General features: G+C 41.1%; 1 protein-coding gene across 3 annotated transcripts in view; it reads left to right on the plus strand.

Annotated features, from left to right (window-relative positions):
• Positions 1 to 25,125, plus strand: part of noc2l (NOC2-like nucleolar associated transcriptional repressor) — a 147,271-nt gene that overhangs the window by 79,495 nt on the left and 42,651 nt on the right. For all 3 annotated transcript variants that reach the window (XM_069918378.1, XM_069918379.1, XM_069918380.1), the window contains exons 13-14: positions 10,589 to 10,702; positions 20,509 to 20,610. In XM_069918378.1, coding sequence (XP_069774479.1) covers positions 10,589 to 10,702; positions 20,509 to 20,610 — 216 coding nt within the window. The remainder of the gene's footprint in view (positions 1 to 10,588; positions 10,703 to 20,508; positions 20,611 to 25,125) is intronic.

Below are 25,125 nucleotides of genomic sequence, written 5' to 3' on the forward strand. Positions count from 1 at the left end.
GAGGAGGGGCAGCTAGATCAGGTGACCATTGAGTTGGGGTGGCTGGTCTGGGTGACTAGTGAGTTGGGCGTGCTCCAGGTGACCTAGGACTGCCAATCCTAGGTCCGGCCCATTAAATTATTTTATACATTTTGCTTTTGAGCAAAATCACACTTAAACCCAATATTAATCGTCTAGTGTGGTTTTCACATCAATACAAGAAATTCAATACCGTGTCGTGAGTTCAGACTCCCAGTATCCTGACTGTTGATGAGAAATACTGAACTGCATCTCGATGGGAATGCAACATATAACCATATAACCACTTACAGCACAGAACAGGCCAGTTCGGCCCTACTAGTCCATGCCGTAGCAAATTCGCACCCTCCTAGTCCCACTGACCAGCACCCAGTCCATACCCCTCTAGTCCCCTCCTATCCATGTAATGATCCAGTCATCCGTAATCTTTGATGTGAATTAAAGCAAAGATCATTCATTCACAAAATGGGTGTCCATGGCAGGGACAGCATTTATTTCCCATCCCTCATCACTCTTGGTTAGTATTGTTTCAAATGCATTGCCAAGAAGTCATAGGCCATAAAGGGATGTCTTATGTTCTTGAGCCACTATATAGTTGTTCTCTAAATAGGTTAGCACATTTTTTGAGATAACATGTTTACATGAACTTGTTAATTCATGCAGCTGGGAAATGTAGTGCAACTCCAGTTCACCTCTTTTTTAAAAAAAAATGTCCTAATTCAGCTTCACAACTCATCCCATGAATAAATAACTTCATTTTAAATCAAGCGCCAAAAGTAAAGAGGTTAACTTCCCTTCCAGCTATGTTCTGTGTGTCACTGTTCCTGTAATTTTTTTTCGCTCATTCATCATGCGTTTTCTATCCACTTTCCCAATACAATTTCTGCAATTAACAGGATTCCACCATCTCCTCTGTGCCAGCACTAACACCAGCTCAAATTAAGAGAGATTCCACACTGGGATGCTCCGAAAGCCAGGCAGCGTCCATGGAGAGAGAAACAGTTAACTTCAAGTTTTAGAATTTTGCTGTAGCAAGCAAGAATTTCAGTGCTCGTGTACATTTTACAGTGTGTTGTCAATAAACTTCTTATTGGGGTAATAATTCCTCTGTGCCATTAGGTTACCTCCTATCATATTGTAGTCGATGTATCTGGCTGTAGCAAGTAAGAATTTTGGTGCATTTGTATATATGTTTCCGTTTAGGCCAATAAACACTTATTACTTATTCACTTCCACTCCTCCCCTCCTTGCAACTTAAAATATGCCTGTTTCTTAGCCTTTATCAATTCCACTGGAAGGTGATAGATATCGATATGAAGCGTTAACTCTTGTTCTTCCCCCACAGACACTGCCCGACCTGAGTGTTTCCAGCTATTTCTATTTTGCTTGCTCACTAATTCACACATGCTTGCAGTATTGGTCTCTTCTTACTGTGATCAATTCGTAACTATAAGGGGAAATGGACGCAGCTAGAATTTATAGTGGCATTGAAGGGCCAAAGAGCCTTCTATCTCTTGTTTGTTATTTTTCCTTGTTTATCACTAAAATCACTGTCCATGGAACTGTATCAAACCTAGTCTGAGCTTCCTCTTATCTGTGATTGGGCTTCCAAGAAGAAGACCTTACAGAGTGGCCGAAGCCTTTGCACCAGACCGTGGGCTGCTGGGGACCTGGTGAGGGTGCTGGTGGTGAGCAGAGCTCCCAAAGGACCTCAGGCCCTGAGAGCTTCCTAATCCCTTCTGGGTCAAGGTGACTTGGATGCTCTGAGCTTGGGTTTCGCTATTGGACCTGATAGGAGGCAACGCCTTCGGAGGAGGTGCTGGGCTGTCTCTGAAGGGACTCTCTTTTGCTTCTCTTTCTTCTCTTGGTAGCGTCGCTGGACTAATGCCACCATTTTTTGTCCCTTTGCAGGCAAGGCAAGAACAAATCTTTCCATGTTCATGACAATAAATGGAATCTTGCCTCTCAAATTTTTAGAATTTAAATGTTAATTTTAGATATACAACACAGTAACAGGCCTTTATCAGCCCACGAACTCATGCTGCTGTATTACATCCAATTAACCTACACCCCCCAGTATGTTTTGAAGGGTTGGGAGGAAAACGGAGTCCCCAGAGGAAACCCACGCAGAGGGAGAGTGTACAAACTCCTTACAAACAACGCAGGATTCAAACTCTGGTCCTGATCGCTGGTGCTGTAACAGCGTTACACTAACCATGCCGCCCTAAAAATGCCACACATGACATGTTTGCAAACTTTCTGTTCTCACTTTCTATTTCAACAGTCCTGTGATCACTTGTACTGAAGTTGCCTGTTGAGGGCAGTCCCTTGCCAGCAATTTTGCCTAATTTAATACTGGACCAGCAACCACGAACCATTAAGCCAGAGGCATGTATTTGGTTCCACTGTGGGCGCTGGGGAATTTAAATTCAATACACAAAATAAATCTGGCTTTTTTTTTTAACCTCTAAGAGTCTCAGAGTAATTATCAGGAATGTCATCAGAAGAGATCTGGTTGTACAACACTCATCAAGGAAGGAAATGTGCCACCTTTGCCCCCTTGGTACATGCATGACTCAAAGCCCACCGCAGCTAACATTCAGGAGAAGGGAATTGGGAAAGAAAGCAAATCCCAGCAGCCATATCCTGTGACTGAATAAATGGGGAAGTTACCCAAAACATCCTAGTTTGAGACTGCCGAAACCTGTGCAAACCCAGTGTTGTGCTTCCAGTTTTCTCTCAGATCTACGGCGACACAATGAGTGTTACTATTTTCAACCACTGGAAAGGCCACGATTAAGTTTGTTGTACATGCAGTGAAAACTCTGTCTTTAAATAAAAATATGTGCAGCATTGAATTGCAAGGCTACAATAATTAATTGGGATGTTTCATTTCTATTCTGATTGGACTCCTAAACATTGAGCAAGGATTTTTGAAAATGCTTACTTTGAGTTAAGGTCTGAAAAGTATTTTTTGTTCTGTTGCTGTTCTGATGGGTAATAGTTGGTACCTCTCGTATCAGTCTGGCAATTCAAGTCTGTTTCCAATAACGTGAACGTAAACGATCTCAGCTGGCAATGCGGTGCTGTGCTGAGGGAGTGCTGCATGGTTGGAAGTACATTTGTGCCATCACCCTGTGGTTTGCATAGAAAATGTGAAATATTCCACTGTACTTTAAACCAACCATTCTCAACCTTCGTTTGGCTATGGCCCCCTGAGGACTCTGCTCAAAGATTTTGGGCTCCCTTCCCTGTGAAGCAGTCATGTTTTAGTTGGTTTCTTCTGTACTTCTCTTCTACCGACGACATTAAAAAAAAACAAAGGTATTTTATGATTTCTGTCCGTGGTCTTCACCCTTAAAAGTACGGACCCTGGTGAGAATGGCTGCTTTACAAAATGAAGAAATGGAGGGGAGATTTCCATCAAAACTCTTGATTTTCTGTCCTCCAACAACATTCACTAAGAATAGATTGTTGGGTAATTGTCACATTGGCATTTCAGGGAGCTTGCTGTCTATAAGTCAATCACACCATGGCATAACTTCAGGAAGTTCACATGGTCTGCCAGTTGCTTTGGTATAACAAAAGGAACAGCAAAATGTGTGTCATTTTTAATCTAGTGTAGTTTCTATGTACACTAACCAGAATAGAGGATGTTTGCTGGTCTTTGATACCCAGTCTCTATGATCAGATCATCTTGCTCGTGTCAGAAAAGAGTAGGATTTAAATTTAGACATCGAGCATGGTAACAGGCCCTTTCAGTCCATGAACCCGTGCCGCCCAATGACAATCAATTGACCTATAACCCCAGGCACATTTTGAATGTGACCAATCTCTCCCTATTAGCACATACCCTGTGATCCAAGCAACATCCTGGTGAACCACTTCTGTACCCTCTCCAAAGTCTCCACATCCTTCAAATAACTTGGCCAGGATGGCACACATTTTAAAAACCACAGTTACTCCCTGCTCAGAATATGGATAATTGTACAGTAAAACCCCTGTTATCTGGAATTCCAGCAACCAGCAAAAAAAAATTGCAGAAAATAAATAGGTAAAAAATATGTTTTTAAAATTGGCACACCTACCTGTAGTTTGCCAAACACGCAATAGCAAGCAACTGGACAATTCACTTTTCCAGCATCTACCAATCTCTATAGGTACCAGATACTAGAGGTTTTACTGTAGACTTCAAAGACTCCTGACCTCCAATTTTCTTTACCTTAAGATCGGAGACAGCCCTGACCCTCACCATCTCTGCAACTTTACAAGTTCATTTCTTTTGTCTCCATTTCAGTTTTGATGAAGCAACTTCCACCTAAAATGTAACTCTGCTTCTCACACATGCTGCCTGAACTGCTGAGCATTTCCAACATCTTCTGCTTCTATTTTGTGATTTCCAGTATCAGCAGGTTCCCTCCTCGCTCTCCCCTTGAAGGTGCTGCAGTTGTAGCCTAATACAAAAGGGCACAACTTTAGGATTGAAGGGTTCCCATTTAAAACAAAGATGCAAAGGAATTCCTTTAGCCAGAGAGTGGTGAACCTCTAGAATTTGCTGCCACAGGCAACTGTGGAGGCCAAGTTGTTGGGTGTACTTAAGGCAGAGATTGATAGGTATCTGAATAGTCAGGGTATTAAGGATGATGGGGAGAAGGCAGGAGAGTGGGTGAATGGATCAGCTCATGATGGAATGGTGATTCAATGGGCCGAATGGCCTACTTCTATGTCTTGTGTTCCTGTGACCTTTTCATTGCATTGCAGGAGTGTGATGGAGAGAAAGCAATGGTCAAGTTCATCTTTCAGTGTTTTAAATGATGAAAATCAAATTGGCCAAAATTCCTGTTTTTTACTTTTAGAAACCAGCACAGTAACAGGTCTTTCCAGCCCTCGAGCCGGTGTAACCAAATAACCTACTAACCCCATACATCTGAGTTCCCAGAGGAAACCCACAGACATGGGGAGAATGTACAAATTCCTTACGACAGTGGGAGATTCGAACCTGAGTCACTGGTGCAGTAATAGCATTGCACTAACCATGCCAGCCTGTCAAACTTTTAGTTTTTAAAAAATTGCATTTTAATAGTGCCTGTTTCAAATCCTCCCAAAGTGCTTTGCAGCCAGTACAGTGAAAGTGATTGTAAGGATTCTGGAGCCAGTTTCTGCACAGGAACTTCCAGCAAAGTAGTGGTAACCTGTGTTTGAACTAGGTAACTCAATGAAGATAAATATGTGCTGGCACATAGGCAAGGGGACTGGAGCTTGCCTAGTAAACAGTTCCCTCTGCAGAGAGCCTCTTTATTGCCTCAGTGGAAATGTCACCTCCAACTGTGCTGCAGTCACTCACCACTACTGGGGTGCCACCCATGAATTTGAGGTTTTCAGTATTCTGGAGATGAGAGCAAGCCACTAACCTGACTCAGCAGTTAAGTACAATGTTGTAACTCTGAGGTTGTGGAACCTGTCAGGATACTGCTGTTTTTCATTTTTTTAAAAATCCCTAGTTACTATCATTCTCTGCTTGAACATCTTCACAGGGCTGGAGAACACAATGTCCTTGTGGGTGAAAAGGAATTTGTAACGGCTTGCCTGGACTGTGCAGCAGTGATCATCCAGGAGGTGCATTGCTGAGCTATAATAAGGGCAGTGTAGCTTATTATTGAGCCATTCCCATACAGTGCCAACTCAGACAACGCTCCTGTTAACCCGAGGACGAGGTGACTCCACAAAACACTAGTGTGAGCATGACCTGAGAATTTTGCAGCAATGTAAAGAGAGTTCGGTTTCCATTCACTTCAAATGGATGCACATCCAGTTAAGTGTCACACCATGCTTTGGGGTCCTAAGTCTCCGGTTGTAGACACCTGGATGGCCCATTGTATAAACATCTTGGCCATTAAATTGAAAGGTCACTGTTGAAACTAACAGACCTTTGCGGCTATTCCAGAGTTATGAATAAGACAAAGACTCCGCAGGACTTCGAAGTGCAGAAGACCCTGAAAATAAATATTTCAATGAAGTTTGCTGCGTGTTGGACTGGCACAGATTCCCAATGCTACACTCTGTAAGGTGATGTGCTTTATAAAGCTGAGGCAATTGCTTTGAGGAGCAGTTTGCTGGAGGATGTGCTAATAATTTATGACTTTGCACATCTGTTATTCAGCGTGAGAAGAAATGAATGATGGTGAGTTGATGGGTGTCTGCAGCAACTGAACTGGATTGATTGAGGCACTCTATATGTCTTTAAGGTTAAGGCAGGTGGTTGCACAGGATAGAATTTTACCAGATCATTAAGCAGAAAATTAGCTTGCATTTTTAAGTGTAAACAGGAGCTGTATGTCTGCCTTGAACTACTCCAGATATCTTGCTGATTGGTAGAATAGAATCAGATTAGTTTCTTCAAGAAGGTTTTTTGGCCCACATGGCTTTGCTGGCCCAAAAAAGAGCCGTTGCGACCAGTCCCATTGCCCTGCCCTTGGTCTGAAGCCAGTAGTTATTCAGCTACTTTTGAAATGTGGTATTTGGACAGGCTGGAAGGGTCTGTGCTGTATCTCTAACAAAATGTTTTTCACAAAAATTAATGTCACTGCCCTCTCAAACAGAGTTTGAGACTCTTGACTCCTCTCTATGCCATCAATCTATTACCTTATGCCCACTGCTCAGGGAAATATTTGGATTGGATGATTATTGAGCCATTCCCATACAGTGCCAACTTAGACAACGCTCCTGTTAACCCGTGGACGCGGTGACTCCACAAAACACTAGTGTGAGCATGACCTGAGAATTTTGCAGCAATGTAAAGAGAGTTCGGTTTCCATTCACTTCAAATGGATGCACATCCAGTTAAGTGTCACACCATGCTTTGGGGTCCTAAGTCTCCGGTTGTAGACACCTGGATGGGCCATTGTATGAACATCTTGGCCATTAGATTGAAAGGTCACTGTTGAAACTAACAGACCTTTGCGGCTATTCCAGAGTTATGAATAAGACAAAGACTTCGCAGGACTTTGAAGTGCAGAAGACCCTGAAAATAAATATTTCAATAAAGTTTGCTGCGTGTTGGAATGGCTCAGAATTGGCAGAGGACAGTGATATGAGAGAATATGCAGTTGGAGCATGGTACAGAGAATTATGATCAACACAATGGGCAGGCATGAGCAAACATGGTTAAAAAGGCTGGCAGAACACGTCGAAGTGGGCAGTCAACGTTTCGGGCCGGTACCTTTTATCACTGTCTCGGTAGAGGGTCCCACTTGAAACCTTGACCATTTCTACCTGTGGATGCTGCCTGACCGGTTGAATTCATTGCTTGTTGAAGATTCCAGCACCAGGAAGAGGCTTTGGTCAGGTCAGTGTGGATGAAGTGTTCCTTGCTGGTTAACTATAGTTAGCTGCAGTCTTGTGTTTCTCATCACATTGCCTTGTTGGAGTGCGGCACTACCTGTCTGAGCTGTGGGCATTCCTTGGTCAGTTTGTTAAATATTGTTCCAGAATGAAGTTGTAAGCCAATGGATCCAACTGCGCTGGGTAGGTCACGTCTCCAGAATGGAGGACCATCGCCTTCCGGCGAGCTCTCCACTGGCCACCGTGACAGAGGTGCACCAAAGAAGAGATACAAGGACTGCCTAAAGAAATCTCTTGGTGTCTGCCACATTGACCACCGCCAGTGGGCTGATCTCGCCTCAAACCGTGCATCTTGGTGCCTCACAGTTCGGCGGGCAGCAACCTCCTTTGAAGAAGACCGCAGAGCACACCTCACTGACAAAAGACAAAGGAGGAAAAATCCAACACCCAACCCCAACCAACAAATTTTCCCTTGCAACTGCTGCAACCGTGCCTGCCTGTCCCGCATCGGACTTGTCAGCCACAAACGAGCCTGCAGCTGACGTGGACATTTACCCCTCCATAAATCTTCATCCGCGAAGCCAAGCCAAAGAGAAGAGACAATCAATTACATTCACAATTAATCATACATGGCTTTTAAAAGTTTGAAAATAAAAAAAAACAGAAAACAAGGAAAAAAGAAAAGAAGCCTCCCAACCCACCCAATCCCCTTAAAAACCATAAGAAAAGAAAGAAGAGAAACTTCCTTCCCCCCCCCCCGTTGGTACTATTTCACTTGAATGGTTGTCAGATTGAGTCCATAACACAGAAAGAAGGCCACCTGCTGTTCCAAATATACAATCTAGATGCTTTGTAGCAACTTCCAATTTGTAATGCAGATACAATAAGATCTGGAAGGTAAACGTAAAATAGATTTTAAAAAAAAACTTCCTTAGTTCCAGGGAGATTCAAAATAAAAGTCCTCAACAGCCATAGAATACATTATATTTCTTGATCAGGAATGCTGAAGTACCTTGAAAATGTTGTATTACAAGTCAATGGGATGGTTAAAAAGGCTTTTGGCACATTGGCCATCATCAATCAGAGTATTGTGTAGAAGTTGGCAGGACATGTTGCAGTTTCATGAGATGTTGGTGAAGCCCAAGTTGGAGTATTTTGTTCCACAGCCGGAACGATGTCATCAAGAGAGGATGCAGAGAAGACTTACATGGATGTTGCCAGGAGTCAGGGGCCTGAGCTGCAGGCAAAGGTGGAGCAGACTGGGGCTTTATTCCTTGGAGCGTCGGAGGATAAGGGGTGGTCTCGTAGAAAATCATAAGGAATATGTTGAGTGAACACTGTCTTTTGCCAAGAGTAGAGTAGGGTTATCAGTATCCAGAGGCCATAGGTTTCAGGTGGGGAGGGGGGGAGGTGGAGATTTAGCAGGAACCTGAAGGGTACATTTTTTGCACAAAGGGTGATGAATGTAGGGAATGGGGTACAGGAGCATGGGGTTGACTCGGGTACTGTTGCAATCTTTAAGGAAAGTTTGAACGGATACATTGATGGGATGGGTTCAGAGGGATATGGACCAAATGCAGCCAGGTAGAATTAATATTGGTGGGACAATTTAGTTGGCAAGTTGGGCCAAAGTCCACGCTGTGTGACTTTAAAAAAATTTAAGACATACAGCACTGTAACAGGCCCTATGAGCCCATCCTGCCCAATTTACACCCCATTAACCTACACCCCAGTGCATTTTTGAAGGGTGGGAGAAAACCGGAGCCCGCAGAGAAAACCCACGTAGACACGGGGAGAACTGCAAACTCCCTACAGACAGCATGGGATTCAAACTCAGGACTGGTCCCGAACGCTGGCACTGTAAAGGTGTTGCGCTTTTAACTGTGTTGTCCTATATCCTTTGATCCCAATATATACAGCAAAGTAAAACATTTATTCCCTTGACGTAAATTTTTAGTGAAGTGTCAACTCCATCTCCCCACCCAAACTCACTTTGTCACGTGGCATGCACGTTTCAGCCCATCGGCTCTGTGCTGGCTGGCTGTGACAAACACCATTGTTCTGTCCTCTTCCCTTCAGTTTATTAACTAATTTGCTTATGAAAGGTGGGATCAGTTTCAGCTCAATTGTAGCCCTCTTTCCCACTTCCTCAAGATCAAGATCATCTGACTACATATACAACTAGATGAAACATTGTTTCTCCAGACCTCAGTGCGCACACAACATATAACAATCACATATATCCATAAAGATAGAATTTAAATAAAATATTTGGAATGATTTACTCTGTTAGAGCATACTGTTCATCGATCTCACAGACTGTGGGAAGAAGCTATTTCCCAGCCAGGCAGTCCTGATTTTGATGCTTCTGTGTCTCCTTCCTGATGGTTGGGGTCAAAGAATCAGTGTGCTGGATAGAAAGGGTCCTCAATAATTCCTTGAGCCCGGTAAATCTCATCTTTAGAGGAAAGGGAGACCCCAGTAATCTTCTCAGCCCCGTTTTGATGATCCTCCAACTGCTCATTCCACATACTCATCACACACTGTGTGGAAAACTTGGCCCTCAGACCCCTTTTTATCTTTTCCCTCTCACCAGCCTATGTTTTCTAGTTGTAGATTCCCCTATTCTGGAAAAAAGCTGTGACTGTCTACCCTATCATGATTTTATACCTTCCTCCACTCCAGAGAAACCAGTTTCTTCTAACTTTAACACTCCCATCCAAGCACGTGTCTGAAAACTTTGGGTGGGCTTTCGAAGCAAGCTCTTGATCTGAATTAAGGTTCCAGCACACAGCAGGGCAGAACTGGGATCAGCACTTTCTGGAATTTTGTGGGTGACTCTTCAAGCTGTTGGAATGTGAAATCAGCTGGCTCCAACATCTGTACATGTGCAGTGCTCCGATCCGCTCTTCTGCTGTTGGCAGATCAGTGTGCATTCTACCTGGATCCTGAACGCACCTTACGGTCAGTATTTATCCCCTGCCAATGTAAAAAATCAAGAAGGAATACATTCTCTTGTGGCTTTGAGATGAACAGGAGAGACCGAGAAAACTCCCTGAAGAATTTCAGGAATGAGATTCTGCTATCGAACAATTAACTATTTCTCTCCATTTAATGGGAAGAAGAGGATTTACTTTTTTAAAAAAAAATGCTAATTGTGTTTTACTTTTAGCAAATTTTTTAAACGCTGAAACATAAAATTTAATTATGATTGTGTTTTTCTCTTTAGGTTTTCCAACAGGTCGATTTTAACAAGAAACCTGGGAGGTTGAGTATGCGGCCAATCAACTTTGCTGTGATTCTCAAACTGTCCAATGTAAATTTACAGGAGAAAGGTTTCAGAGTAAGTAGGGGGCGACCTTGCTTCTTGCTGCAGGGATCCAATAGCTATTTAATGTGAATATAATTACGCCAATTGCCACGTTCATTGGATCAAAATGCCTTCTTGTCCCCTCTGGAAAAAAGAATTGCAAATGACTACATTTTTTTAAAATTTGCAACATGGTAGAAGCTGATTCCAGCCATTAAACCCATGCCCCCCCCTCCCCCCCCACAATTACACCCAAATTAAACAGTAACCCTGTTCGTTTTGAAGGGTGGGAGGAAACCCATGCAGACACAGGGAGATCGTACAAGCCCCTTGCAGGAGCACCAGATTCGAACCTGGGTTACTGGTGCTGTAATAGTGTTGCACTGACCCAGTGATTTTCAAACTGCCCCCCTAAATTCACATTGCATCTTAAGTATTCCGTATGCCATAAGTGCTCTGATATCTCCTTTAGGTGGTATGTGAATGGAAAGAAAAAGGTTTGAAAACCACTGTTTTAATCATACCTAATTGACTCGTTATGTGCACGGTTTCATAACTCTAAGGGAAATGGGCCAATGACAATTTTTCTCAAGCAAAATATCTCAGTAACAATTGGATCTAGAGCAGTGGTTCTCAGCCTTCCCTTCCCACTCACATCCCACCTTTAGCAATCCCGACTAATTGTAGACCACTTATGGCACAAGGATTCTTTAAGTTGGAGTGGGGGGTTAGGGGGCAGTTTGAAAACCATTACTCTAACCCCTATTCTAAATGTGCAACCCTTTTATTTCTATCTTTATTATTAGGGGAATTTATTATTATATTATTAGGGGAATAATATCAATGCAAACACTTGTCTTATTTCAAGAATTGTTAACCACTTAATTTAGAAGGATGGGAAACAGTTTTTTCATTTTCTTTTTAAAATATTTTTTGACTTTAACAAAAACCCTTTACACAAGGTATATTAATGATAACGTAAATCAAATTGTATATGTATGTCACATATCAATTGAAAATTGGAAGCAGAACCATAATTATTACATTAACTTATTTTGTTCAGGACATCAAATTCTATTATTATAATAATTAAACAATTAAATTATAACTCATTCTATGTCCAAAAATATTGAATCCAAAAATTATACAAATAATACATGTAAAATTCCCTTATATAAGATATTTTGTACTTCTCTCATTTGATCATGTTTTTCTGTGATATGATCTGTCACCTGTAGTTAAACTCTCCTCTTTACTTGTTAGTCTTAATAATGAAAAGGAAAAACAAATTCTCCCTTCTAATCTACGCCTGCCTTCTGAACAAGGTTTTCTATATATTGTAAATAGAAATAGCGAATAACGGCCCCCAGTCACCAGGCAGGGTATCTTTTTTTTCCATTAGCTATCAGGCTCTTGAACCTTTCCTTATTACGCTGACCATTGACTGTTGGATACCACGAAAGGGCTGTCTATACCATTTCTCTGTTACGTTTTGTTTAGAACAGTACAGTGCAGGCCCTTCGGCTGACGATGTTGTGCCGACCCATATAAACATACTCCACTCCCTACCTCACAGCCCATACCATCCATCCTTCTTACAACCATGCGCCTGCCTAAGAGTCTTTTAAACGTCCCGATTGCACCAACCTCCGTCATCAGAAATGGATTCCAGGCACCCACCGCACTCTGTGTAGGATAACTGCACATATTTATTATCTTTATTTTATACTTTGGCCTCTTTTTAGTTAAATGATACTATTATAGCGAATTGTTTGGCCAGCTTGGCTGTCATCCTAAATACTTGAACATCTTCCGAAAGTCAGAGCCTGAGGCATGACCTTACAAATGTTTACCACAGTATGAGGAGTATAGATAGGATCAAGAGAACCTTCCCCAAGGAAGGGGAGTCAGATCTTGAGGGCACAGGTTTACAGTGCGAGGGGATAAATATGTAGGAGATCTGAGGAGTAATGCAGGCAGATGAGATTAGCGTAGATATACATCAAGGTGGGCATGGGCGGGAGGAGTCACGTGATGGAGTAGTGGCCGGACGGTGAACTCCAGCCCTCTCCAGAAAAGTCGGGAAAAACAAGAGAAAATACAAAGGCACAGAAATACAAGTTAAAGAAAAGTGAATATAAAGGTGGAAAGAAGATGGAGACAAAAGGAGAAAAATCAAAATCAACGGAAAGAAGAGAGGAAGAGAAGACAACGGAGGAAAAAGGTGAAGGCCTTACCTGTCCGAAGAGGCCCGCTGTGGAGAGAAGACCCCACTACCTCAGGTCGGTAAAAGAGAACTACAACAATGGCTCACAGAGCCGAGTAAAAGTGCGCAACCGCGCATGCGCGAGGAGTCGCGCATGCGCGATGCGCATACAAAAAAACACACCGACGGGAGGGGGGACCAGCTGGGGAGTCGATCTCCACAGCCGGCAATGACAGCTGCAGAACACCTGCAGCAAGAAGAGACCACAGAAGACAATAGAAACAAGAAAGAAGAGGAGGAAAGGGCAGCAAAGAAACAACAGATGGTCAACCTAGAGGAAGAAGAAGAGGAAGAGTACAGGGAAATAGAAGAAGAAAAGATAGGCAAGGTAAAGGAGGTACTTGCTCTTGTTAGAGGATACATGGAGTCATTTAAAGAATGGCAAACACAGGAATTCAATGATTTAAGAAGAAGAATAAACAACACAGAAAAGAAAATAAATAAAATGGATATGACCTTAACAGAAATGGGGAAAAAAATGGACAAGATGGAAGAACGGGCAATAGCAGCAGAAATGGAGGTAGAAGACTTAAAAAAGAAATTGGAGGAATCTAATAAAAAAACTAAAGAGACACAAGAATTACTAGCCCAAAAAATAGATATAATGGAAAATTATAACAGAAGAAATAACATAAAGATAGTGGGCCTTAAGGAAGATGTAGAAGGCAAGAATATGAGGGAGTTTATAAAAGAATGGATCCCTAAGGCCCTAGGATGTCCAGAACTACAGCAAGAAATGGAAATAGAAAGGGCACATAGAGCATTGGCCCCTAAACCACAACCACAACAAAAACCAAGATCTATTGTAGTAAAATTCCTAAGATATACTACAAGAGAAAAGGTGCTGGAGAAGACAATGGAAAAAGTAAGAGAGGGCAACAAACCACTGGAGTATAAAGGGCAAAAAATCTTCATTTATCCAGATATAAGCTTTGAACTCCTAAAGAAGAGAAAAGAGTTCAATGCAGCAAAAGCGATTTTATGGAAGAAAGGATATAAATTTACACTGAAGCATCCTGCGGTATTGAAAATATTTATTCCAGGACAACAAAACAGACTATTCTCGGATCCAGAAGAAGCACGAAAATTTGCAGAACAATTACAAAAATAGACTGAGGGATGAAGACGGGTAATGAGAGCAAAAATTATCACGATTGATATGTATGTGGGTAAAGACAAAAATAGACTAAGGGATGAAGACGGGTAAGGAGGGTAAAAATGACCACGATTGATATGTATGCGGGTAAAGAGGTATAAGAGTGAATAGAGACAACGGGCATATGTGAAAGTATCTGTAATTAGAGGAAAACATAGAAAGTATAGACAAGAATTAATAAGGGAAGGTAATGGAATAGAGAGAATAAGGAGGGAACTAAAAGAGTGACCTTTGTGACATATAAAAAACGAAATCTTTTCTGGGGGGGGCTGGGTGGGGGGAAAAGAGCGGTCACTGCAAAATCAGTTGACGCTTGCGAGTGGATTCGCAAATCCAAATGGAGAGGGGAGATGTGGTTGTCCGACAAGGGATAAAGGGCAACTCAGGAGGTGAAGGGGAGATTGGGGATAAAGAAGATAGAAATAGGAGAATAAGGAAAATGTTGGATGTTGTAGGAATGTTGTCTGGTAAAGAGTTGAAAATAAGAAAACAGAAATGGAAAAGGAGGAAAGGTAATGATGGAAAAACGGAAAGAGAAGATAAACAAAATATAAAATGGCTACGCTGAACTATATGACTCTAAATATTAATGGAATACATAACCAAATTAAAAGGAAGAAACTACTAAATTTACTGAAAAAGGAAAAAATAGATATAGCATTTGTCCAAGAAACACATTTAACTGAATTGGAGCACAAGAAATTAAAGAGAGATTGGGTAGGACATGTAACAGCAGCATCGTATAATTCAAAAGCAAGAGGAGTGGCTATATTAATTAGCAAAAATGTGCCATTTAAAATAGAAGAGGAAATAATAGATCCAGCAGGGAGATATGTTATGATAAAATGTCAGATATATTCTGAGCTTTGGAATCTACTTAATATATATTCACCTAACGAAGAAGATCAAAAGTTTATGCAAGATATCTTTTTGAAGGTAGCTAATACGCAAGGGAACATACTAATAGGAGGGGATTTCAATCTGAATTTGGATCCAAATATGGATAAAACGGGGAAAAAAATTAACAGGAAGAACAAAGTAACCAAATTTATAATTAAATCAATGCAAGAAATGAAACTTGTGGACATATGGAGGAAACAAAACCCAAAAGAAAAGGAATACTCATACTACTCGACTAGACATAAAACATACTCAAGGATAGACCTATTCCTGTTATCAGCCCACATACAAGGGAGAGTTAGGAAAACGGAATATAAAGCTAGACTATTATCGGACCACTCACCCCTGTTATTGGCAATAGAGCTAGAAGACATCCCTCCAAGAATGTATAGATGGAGATTAAACCCCATGCTACTTAAAAGACAGGATTTTAGAGAATTTATTGAAAAACAATTAAAAATGTACTTTGAAGTAAATACGGAATCAGTGGAAGATAAGTTTATACTATGGGACGCAATGAAAGCATTCATTAGAGGGCAAATAATAAGTTATGCAACCAAGATGAAGAAGGACTATAATCAGGAAACAGAGCAGTTGGAAAGGGAAATAATAAACATAGAAAAAAAATTAGCAATAAAGGAAGATACAACCAAAAGAAGAGAATTGGCGGATAAAAAAATAAAATATGCAACATTACAAACATATAAGGTGGAGAAGAATATAATGAAGACAAAACAGAAATATTATGAACTAGGGGAAAAAACACACAAAATCCTAGCATGGCAGCTTAAGACAGAGCAAACTAAGAAAATGGTATTGGCAACAAGGAAAAAAGACAAACAAATTACATACAATCCAAAAGAAATTAAGGAAAACTACAGAGAATTCTATGAACAATTATACCGAACCGAAAACGAAGGGAAAGAAGGGAAAATAGATGAATTTTTGACTAAAATTGAACTACCAAAACTACAAATAGAGGAACAAAATAAATTAACAGAACCATTTGGAACAGTAGAAATACAAGAGATAATAAAAAATTTACCAAATAATAAGACACCAGGAGAGGATGGACTCCCAATAGAATTCTACAAAACATTTAAAGACCTAATAATACCGCCCCTCCTGGATGTAATCAACCAGATTGATGAGACACAAAACTTACCAGATTCATGTAAAACAGCAATAATTACAGTGATACTAAAACAAGGGAAAGATCCACTCTCACCAGCGTCATATAGACCAATATCTTTGCTAAACACAGATTATAAGATAATAGCTAAACTATTAGCGAACAGATTAGCAGAACAGGTACCGAAAATGGTAAATTTAGACCAAACTGGATTTATCAAAAAAAGACGCACAACAGACAATATTTGTAAATTTATTAACTTAATTCATGCAGTAGAAGGAAATAAAGCACCGGCAGTAGCAGTTGCTTTAGACGCAGAGAAGGCCTTCGACAGAGTAGAATGGAATTACTTGTTCAAAGTATTGCAAAAATTCAGTTTACCGGAGAAGTATATTAATTGGATTAAAGCATTATATAAGGGACCGTTAGCGAAAGTGACAGTAAATGGACATGTATCAAAGCAATTTAACTTAAGCAGGTCAACGCGGCAGGGATGCCCACTATCACCATTATTGTTTGCGCTAGCTATAGAACCACTAGCAGAATCGATAAGAAGAGATAATAATATAAAAGGAATAAAAATAAAAGACAGGGAATATAAAATCAGTCTGTTTGCGGATGATGTGATAGTGTACTTAACAGAACCAGAACTATCAATAAAAGAACTATATAAGAAATTGAAGGAATATGGAGAAGTGTCGGGATACAAGATAAACGTAAATAAAAGTGAAGCAATGCCTATGAATAACGCGGATTTCTCAAAATTTAAGGAGGAATCCCCATTCAGATGGCAAACGCAGGCAATAAGATACCTAGGTGTGCAAATAAACAAAAATCTAGGCCAATTATATAAACTCAATTACAATCCACTAATGAAAAAATTACAGGACGATTTAGAGCATTGGAAAGAGCTACCACTAACACTGATAGGAAGGATAAACTGTATTAAAATGAACATTTTTCCAAGGATACTATACTTATTTCAGGCATTGCCAATACAACTGACAGAAAAATTCTTCAAAGAGTTAAAGAAAATAATAAGGAGATTTTTATGGAGAGGGGGGAAACCGAGGATAGCACTAGACAAATTAACAGAATGGTATAAACAAGGAGGCTTACAATTACCAAACTTCAAAAATTATTATAGAGCCGCACAATTAAGGTACCTATCAGATTTTTATCAAACAAGGGAAAAACCAGACTGGACGAGACTAGAATTAGATAAAATAGGGGAAAAGATACCTGAACACATATTATATAAATGGGACGAAAAATTGGTACAACATAGAACTTCTCCAGTATTACACCATCTCCTCAATATATGGAAGAAGATTCATGTAGAAAGAAATAAAATAAATTACCAAATACCAAAACTAATATTGACGCAAAATAAGCTACTCCCTTTTACAATAGACAACCTTGCCTTTAGAAAATGGGAAAAAAAAGGGATTAAAAGAATAGAAAATTGTTTTTCAGGAAGTAGATTCTTATCCTTTGAACAAATGAGAGATAAGTACAATATAACGGGAGATACAGCGCTGGCATATTACCAACTGAGATCCTACTTGAAAGATAAATTAGGAAGCAACTTGAGTTTACCAGAGGGAAGTAACCTTGAATATGTGATTACAGATACAATGTTAATCAAAAGATTTATAAAAAATATGTATATTAAACTGCAAGAAAAGGAAAATGAGGAAACAAATGGTAAAACTAAACAAAAATGGGAACAAGATTTAAATATAAAGATAAAAAAGGAAACATGGGAGAAGTTATGCTCTGGAACGATGAGAAATACCATAAATACGAGGCTGCGTATGATACAATATAACTGGCTACACAGACTATACATTACACCTCAAATGTTAAATAAATGGGACCCAACAGTATCTGATAGATGTTTTCGATGTAAAAAAGAAAGGGGAACAACAATTCATGCAATCTGGACATGTGAGAGAGTAGAAAAATTTTGGGATGATCTCAATCAGATATTAAATAAAATAACAGAAAACAATATACCAAAGAATCCAGAGATCTTTCTCCTAAGTAACATAAAAAATAAAGAATTTGGAATTGACTTGGAGGATGCACAAAAAAGATTTGTTAAGATAGCCCTAGCTGTAGCAAAAAAATGTATTATGTCAACCTGGAAATTGGAAGATAATTTGAAAATACAACAATGGTATATAGAAATGAATAAATGTATTCCATTAGAAAAAATAACATATAGTTTAAGAAATAATATTGAAATATTCGAACAAGTATGGGAGCCTTACATTAAATACAATAGCGAAAACCTACCGGGAACAAACATTACCTAAGTTGATGGAAGGAGAAGAGAAGAAAAAAATGGACTCAGTAGAATTTCTGGTGTATTTTGGTTGAATGACAACATTGTCTAACTGAATTAATGCAACCTAGATTGTATAACTAAAATGGATGAGAGGGGGGAGGGATGGGGGGATGGCTTGGGAGGAGGGAGGGGGGAGGGAGAAAAAGTCACTGTAAATGTGTGGAAAAGAAAAAGTGTATATCATGGCTATTGTGATTTATGGTGTGAAAAATAAAAAATTAAAAAAAAAAAAAAAAAAATTTAAAAAAAAAAAAAAAAAAGGTGGGCATGGGCAAGGAGGGTATGTTTCTCTTCAGTATGGCATAGTTAGCGCAACACCTTTTCAGCAACAGGAGTTGGGACCAGGGTTCGAATCCCATGCTGTTTGTAAGGAGTTTGTATATTCTCCCTGTGTCTGCATCGGTTTTCCCAAGGGCCTCGGTTTCCTTCTACTGTTTGAAATGTACTGGGGCTGTAAGTTAATTGGGTGTAAATTGGCCAGCATGGGCTTGTGGGCCAAAATGGCCTGTTACCATGCTGTATGTCTGAATAAATTTATAATCTCTAAATAATTTAAATTATTAGCTGTGCATTGCAGCTCCTTCCTGGAAGTCATGAAATGTGTTACTACTATTTTGTGATCATGAACTGCCATAGTGTGAGAAAGTGAACCTCTGGTTGATACCTGGATTCCAAGGATTCATTTTGGCAGCTCAGAAAGAATCCCGGGTTACACCAGTTAAAAATCAACATTGCTCTTTGATTTAACGCCAGCCCAAACATTGAATCAACTTGAACCTGTGGCTCTGATAACAGGTGCTGTGGATTTAAGCCTTTCACTACCTCTGGTTTGTTAGTACAGGGGCAGCAATCCCTGCACATTGTATCTGCATTGGCATTCAGTGTGTTGGACTTAAATTAATCTCATTTACTACCATTGAATAAGGCTTCCAGACCAGACGTCACCCATTCAGTTTTTTTCTTGCTTGATTAGGAGAAAATCAGTTGGTACCACACTCCAAATAAACCCACTGCTAAGCATGAAATAGTAAAATCCACTTTTTAAAATCTTTATGCCTTTGCTTAACAATGGTGATATTTATATTAATATTCTTGTGACTTGCAGCTCTTGGAGCTGAATAATTTTCAATAAATGCTTTGTCCTATCACTTAAATGTACACTGGAACCTTTGTCAAAAATAGCAGAGCCGGGATTCCATGTTGAGGCTGAGTACTTGGTTCAGGTGGGAGAGTACCATCCACCACCAAATCCTGTCAACGTTTTGAAACTTAATTTTTCCCCACCACCAAAACTTTGTATTGAAAGTCCCAGATCCAAAGTGTCAGGGAAGTAACAAATTGGCTATTATGCCATTCCTTTCTACCAAGAGTTTGCAATCATCCATTAGGGATCTCTCTATCAGACTCTGTTCAATCTTTATCCCAGTACTTTATGAAAAAGGTGATAAATTTTAACATGCTATAATTAATAAAGCTTTAAAATTCGGCTATGCCCCCCCCCCCCCCCTCTGGACACTGCTCAAAGTTTATTGTTCCCCTTCCTCATGAAGCAGTAAAACATGAAAGTCTGCAGACACTGTGGTTGAAGTTAAACCACAAAGTTGGAGAAACCCAGCAGGTCAGTGTACTTTATGTAGCTAAGATAAAGACACATAACCAACGTGTTGGGCTTGTGCCCTTCATCAAGGTATGGAAAAAAATATTGACAGGCGTCTGCCTACATTTTGCTCATACCTTGATGAAGGACTCAAGCCTGTAACGTTGGTTATGTGTCTTTATCTGTGCTTCATAAAGAACGCTGACCTGCTGGGTTTCTCCAGCACTGTGGTTTTCTCTGTGATGCAGTTAAATTTTGGTTTCTTCCATACTTCTAACTACATTAAAAAATAATTTGTTAAGTAAGGTGAAAAGAAAATGAGGCTCTGGGGAAGGGGGGGGGGGGTTAGTCAGAAGGTAGGGTGCGTAGATTAACTTCAAGGCTAATATTTGAACAGAAATATCATGGTTAATTACTTAAAACTTTGCATTGCAGGATGGTTTAATTGAGCAATTGTATGACCAGATCCTGGAGTATTTAAATACTCAGGCCCACACCATTGGCTTCCCAGAATTGGTGTTGCCTGTTCTTATTCAGGTATGGAAACATTCATGTTACCTGAATTACGTGTTGGGGTGGAACGACTGTGCTTGGGGGACTGGTGTGGTACAGCTATTCTCAATCTTTTCTAAGTTATGACCCCCTAGGACTCTGAGCAGTTTATGGGCCCCCATCCCTGTGAACCAGTCAAGTTTTGGTTTCTTCCATACTTCTCTCCTACTGACTGTGTTTAAAAAAAATTGTTAAATCTTTTATGATTTCAGCCCATGGCCTCTTTTAAATCTGTTGTGGTCCCTGGTGATTGAGTCATTGACCACTGTTGAGAATGGCTTGTCCAGAGTGTGTAGGGGGGGGGGGGGGGGGTCTGCATGAAGGGTTAGTGCCCCTTATTGCAATCTACAGCTGCAGCATTAAAAAAAATTGGACCCACGTTCACTGCTCAAAAGATTGCTACAGTGAGAACCCAATTTTATGTGCCCCGATTTAATGCGAATTCGGATATAATGCAATGAGTCATTGGACTCATAATCCCGGGCAGGAGTTGGGGTGTCAGGCTCCCGGGCAGGAGTGGAGATGTCAGGCGCAGGGACTGTCTGCCACTTGTTTCTCTTACCGACTACGGGGCAGAGTTGCAAGTGATCTCTCCATTAATGAAGTTCTTGCTACGATGAAACATGTATAAACGTGCTGCTGAGTAGTGTTAAGCTGTGAGTATTTGCTTCCTGCTGGCAAAATTGACATTTTTGGTATACTAAAAATTAATTTGTTTTAATTTCAACTGTAACTACAACTATTTATTGAAACCCTGATTTAACGTGACCCTGCTTTTTTTTACGATGAGATTTTATGGACCCCAACGATCGCGTTATAATGGGGCCACACTGTATTTACCTGCCTGTTGATGCTGTAATGGACACCTTCTTGTTTATAAATATTCATAATGCTTGGAATAAATAGATCAGTGGAGTTTTCTCAACCTCATACAAGGTTCAGCAATGTGATATTTTTCACTAACTTAACTCAGACTTTTAAAATAATTTTGTCAATATGAATATTTTGTTGGCAAGACTGGCACTTTTTACTCATCCCTAATTGCTATCCCAAAGGATAGCACTGCTCTTTTTGGTGAAAACTCTCTCACTGTGTTTTGTTGACTGTTCTGTGGCTTGGGTCTTGCGAGGATAAAAGACAGAAGGCAGGATGTTGTGAGACAAGGAGGGGAGCCCGCAGAAGGTGATGCTCACCTAGCACGTCCTTTCAGGAGACGTCACAGGTTTGGGAGGTCTCCTCGCAGAAGCCATGCTGAGATACTGCAGATTGTCTTGTAGGTCGCACACACACTGCAGGTGATGATGGGGAAGATTCTTCTTGGATGGCATCGAGCATCTTGAGGGTCATTGATGCTGCACTCAATCAGGCAGGCACCCTCCTCACTTGAGTCTTGTGGACAGTAAGAAAGACTTTTGTCAGCAGACTCATCCAAGTCTTTGTCATGGAATAAAATCCCATCAAGTCTTTGTCATGGAATAAAAGCCCATCAAGTCTTTGTCATGGAATAAAAACCCATCAAGTCTTTGATACCTCCCAGTTGAGCAATTCCTCAGTCCCATTTCTGCATTGAATCCGATAACAGTTTCGGTAAAAGCAGAATGGCACACATCAGCATTACTCTGGGTTTGACCAAAACAGACTCCCAGTTCATTCAGGGTAATCTCGTCGTCCACAGTCCATGCCTCTTTCTTGCATTTGTCCTGAGGGGCAGGCAGTGTTTAACAAAAGGGAGGATATAAAACACAGGATAACCATCATTTCCAAAGGAAGATTAAATGCTTTTTTAGTCAAAGGTTCAAGGGCTCATTGTCACACACATTAATACATTAAAAATATAATGTACGTGATGTACTTCAACTTTTGTCTGCCATAAGACACAGGGTCACCATAAGCATTGCCTGCTGGCCCCAATGGTAGGAGAAAGAGAATTCTCCTCCAGCGCTCCCATAGCCTCTGCAGCCACATAGACTCCCATTCAATCTATCGGCAACCTGAACTCCAGGTCCAAACCTCTGATAAGATCAGGAAGCCTTCAGTGTCCGAGGGCCTTCCGCATCTATCCTTGGCACCCTTCGAATCCTTGTTCCAATACTTGGTTCCCATGAGCCAGTCCCCAGTAGCTCACAGCCTGTGTGAGCCCTTCGACTGCTGAGCTCTCTGTTGGTCCATCCTGTAAGATTGTTTGCTATACTTCTCCTTCTCAACAGGGGTGGTGTTCTCCACATTCCTGGTGCCCTGCGCTGGTCCACTGCTCCTCCAGAGTCTGAAACCCCTAGTAGCATGCTACCCAGCACAGGCGTCACCATCTTGGGCATTTCCCAGGCGCCACCCCATCCCAGAAGTTCGTTCACTCTGGACCTTAAAATAAAAATCTGATATAAATAGGTAAATATTCCATCTTTTCTCCAGAGTGGGAATGTCAAACATCGAAGTGTATGGGAACTTTTAAAGGAGATTTGTGAACCACAATTTTTATACAAAGAGTGGGAGGCGGCTGGAACACACTCCAGAGAAAGCATTTGAAGTAGGTATCAAAGCAATATTTGAGAGGGATTTAGAGAGACACTTGGTCAGGCAGGGGACGGAGGGATGTGGATCATGTGCAGGCGGCTGGGATCAGTTTAATTTGGTACCGCGGTCAGCACAAACATGTTGGGCTGACAAGCCTGTTCCTGCGCTGCACTCTTCAACGTTCCTTTGCGTGTGGATAAGGATCAGTCCAGAGCAGCAGCAGCTGGTTCCCATTAATGATTTCTGACGAGCACAATTGGTGGGTGGGTGGGGTAGCAGGGCCAGGAAGTAGCAAGTTTCTCAGCAAGCCCACCCACCACTTTGTCAGCACACAGGCAAGATCACTCGCCCTTCTGCCGCCTTGGGAGGGGGCGGGGTGGGTGGTATTGGCCTCTTGAGAGGGAGAACTAGGGTATCTGCATTTTAAAAAAATCAGTGTGTGTCATTTTAAATTCCCATCAAGGTCCTTGCATTTATTTAATCATGGATTGAGTTTTTAATCACTGTGGGGCGAAGCTGTCTATGGCATCACTAAAATGATGTGAAAAAAAATTGGTGGTTAATTGGGTGTTAAATGCAAGAGCACAGTGTAGTGACATTAATCATGGAAGGTGGCCATTGCAGTGGTTAATTACAAGAAGAGAAACTGCGAGTGCAAAGACACGGTTCTCTGGAAACAACACACCAAATGCACAGGACACTGAGTGCAGGAGTGGGTAAAGGGCAGGGAGGGAGTGTCTGTTGTCTTCCTTTTCCTTGAAAACATCTGGTACTGTAATGCTCCTTGAAAGTGGTGCAATTGAGACTGCAGCAAAAGCTGGGAGAGCAATGAATATAATCAGCTGCATGGCAGATGTGCTTTGGGATTGCATTGCTCTTAATTCCACAGACTCGAGAGTTATTGACTAAAAACACAATTTGCTGGAGGAACTTACCAGGTTGAGATGAGCAGCATCAGAGGGAGAAAAAGAATGGTTGACATTTCAAACCAAAATTCTTTGTGGCAACACTTGTGAATTTGTAGTGATCTTTTACTGCATCCAGCCATCCTTATGTGGCCTCTACATCAGGGAGACTGGGAGAACATTTTGTTGAGCACCTTTGGCCTCCCAGTGGCTAACCATTTCAATTCCACAGACCATTGCCATGCTGATACACCTGCCCATGGCCTTGTATACTGCCAGATTGAGGCCACCTGAAAATTGGAGGAGGAACATCGTGTTTTCTATATTGGCAGTCTCCAACCAGATGACATTAACATCGAATTCTCCAATTTCTGTTAACACCTCCTCCAGTCTCTCTCTTTCCTGGCCCCTCTGACTCCTTTCCTTCAGCTCCCCACCCCTTTCCCTTCTATCAGAGAGCTACCCTTCTTAGTCATCTTCTCTCTTTCCTCATCACATCATCTTTTTTTCTACCCTTCCATCTGTTACCACCTATTAGGTCTTATTTTGCTCCTTCTCCCCTCTCCTCCGCCTCCCCCCACCCTTTTACTCAAGCGTCTGCTTGTTTATTCACATTCCTGACAGGGCTCAGGCCTGAAATATCTACTGCATTTTACCTCCTATGGATGCTGGATTTCTCCAACATTTGTGTGTACTGCACCAGACCTCACCATCTGAGGATTTACTTGTTGATCTGCAGTTATTTTGACCTCTGTCAGATCCTGTCCCAGTCTCCTTTCTGAAAAGGTCATTGAGTACTGCAGCACAGAAACAGGCCATTCAGCTCAACTTGTCCATGCTGACTAAGTTGCATACCTGAGTTATCCCTTTTGCCTGCATTTGACCCACATCCCTCTTGCTACCCATGAACCTGTCTGAATGTCTTTTTAACCATGTAATTATACAGTAAAGTCCCTGATATCAGGGATCGCTGTAACAACGTTGCACTAACCTCTAAGTTAACCCTGCCATTGTCATAATTAAACCCCACCCCCACAAGTTTACGGATAAATCCTTTCATCAGGCACTTTTGGAGAGTCGCCCC

The sequence above is a fragment of the Narcine bancroftii genome, chromosome 2 (genome assembly GCF_036971445.1).
Source record: "Narcine bancroftii isolate sNarBan1 chromosome 2, sNarBan1.hap1, whole genome shotgun sequence".
NCBI lineage: Eukaryota > Metazoa > Chordata > Chondrichthyes > Torpediniformes > Narcinidae > Narcine > Narcine bancroftii.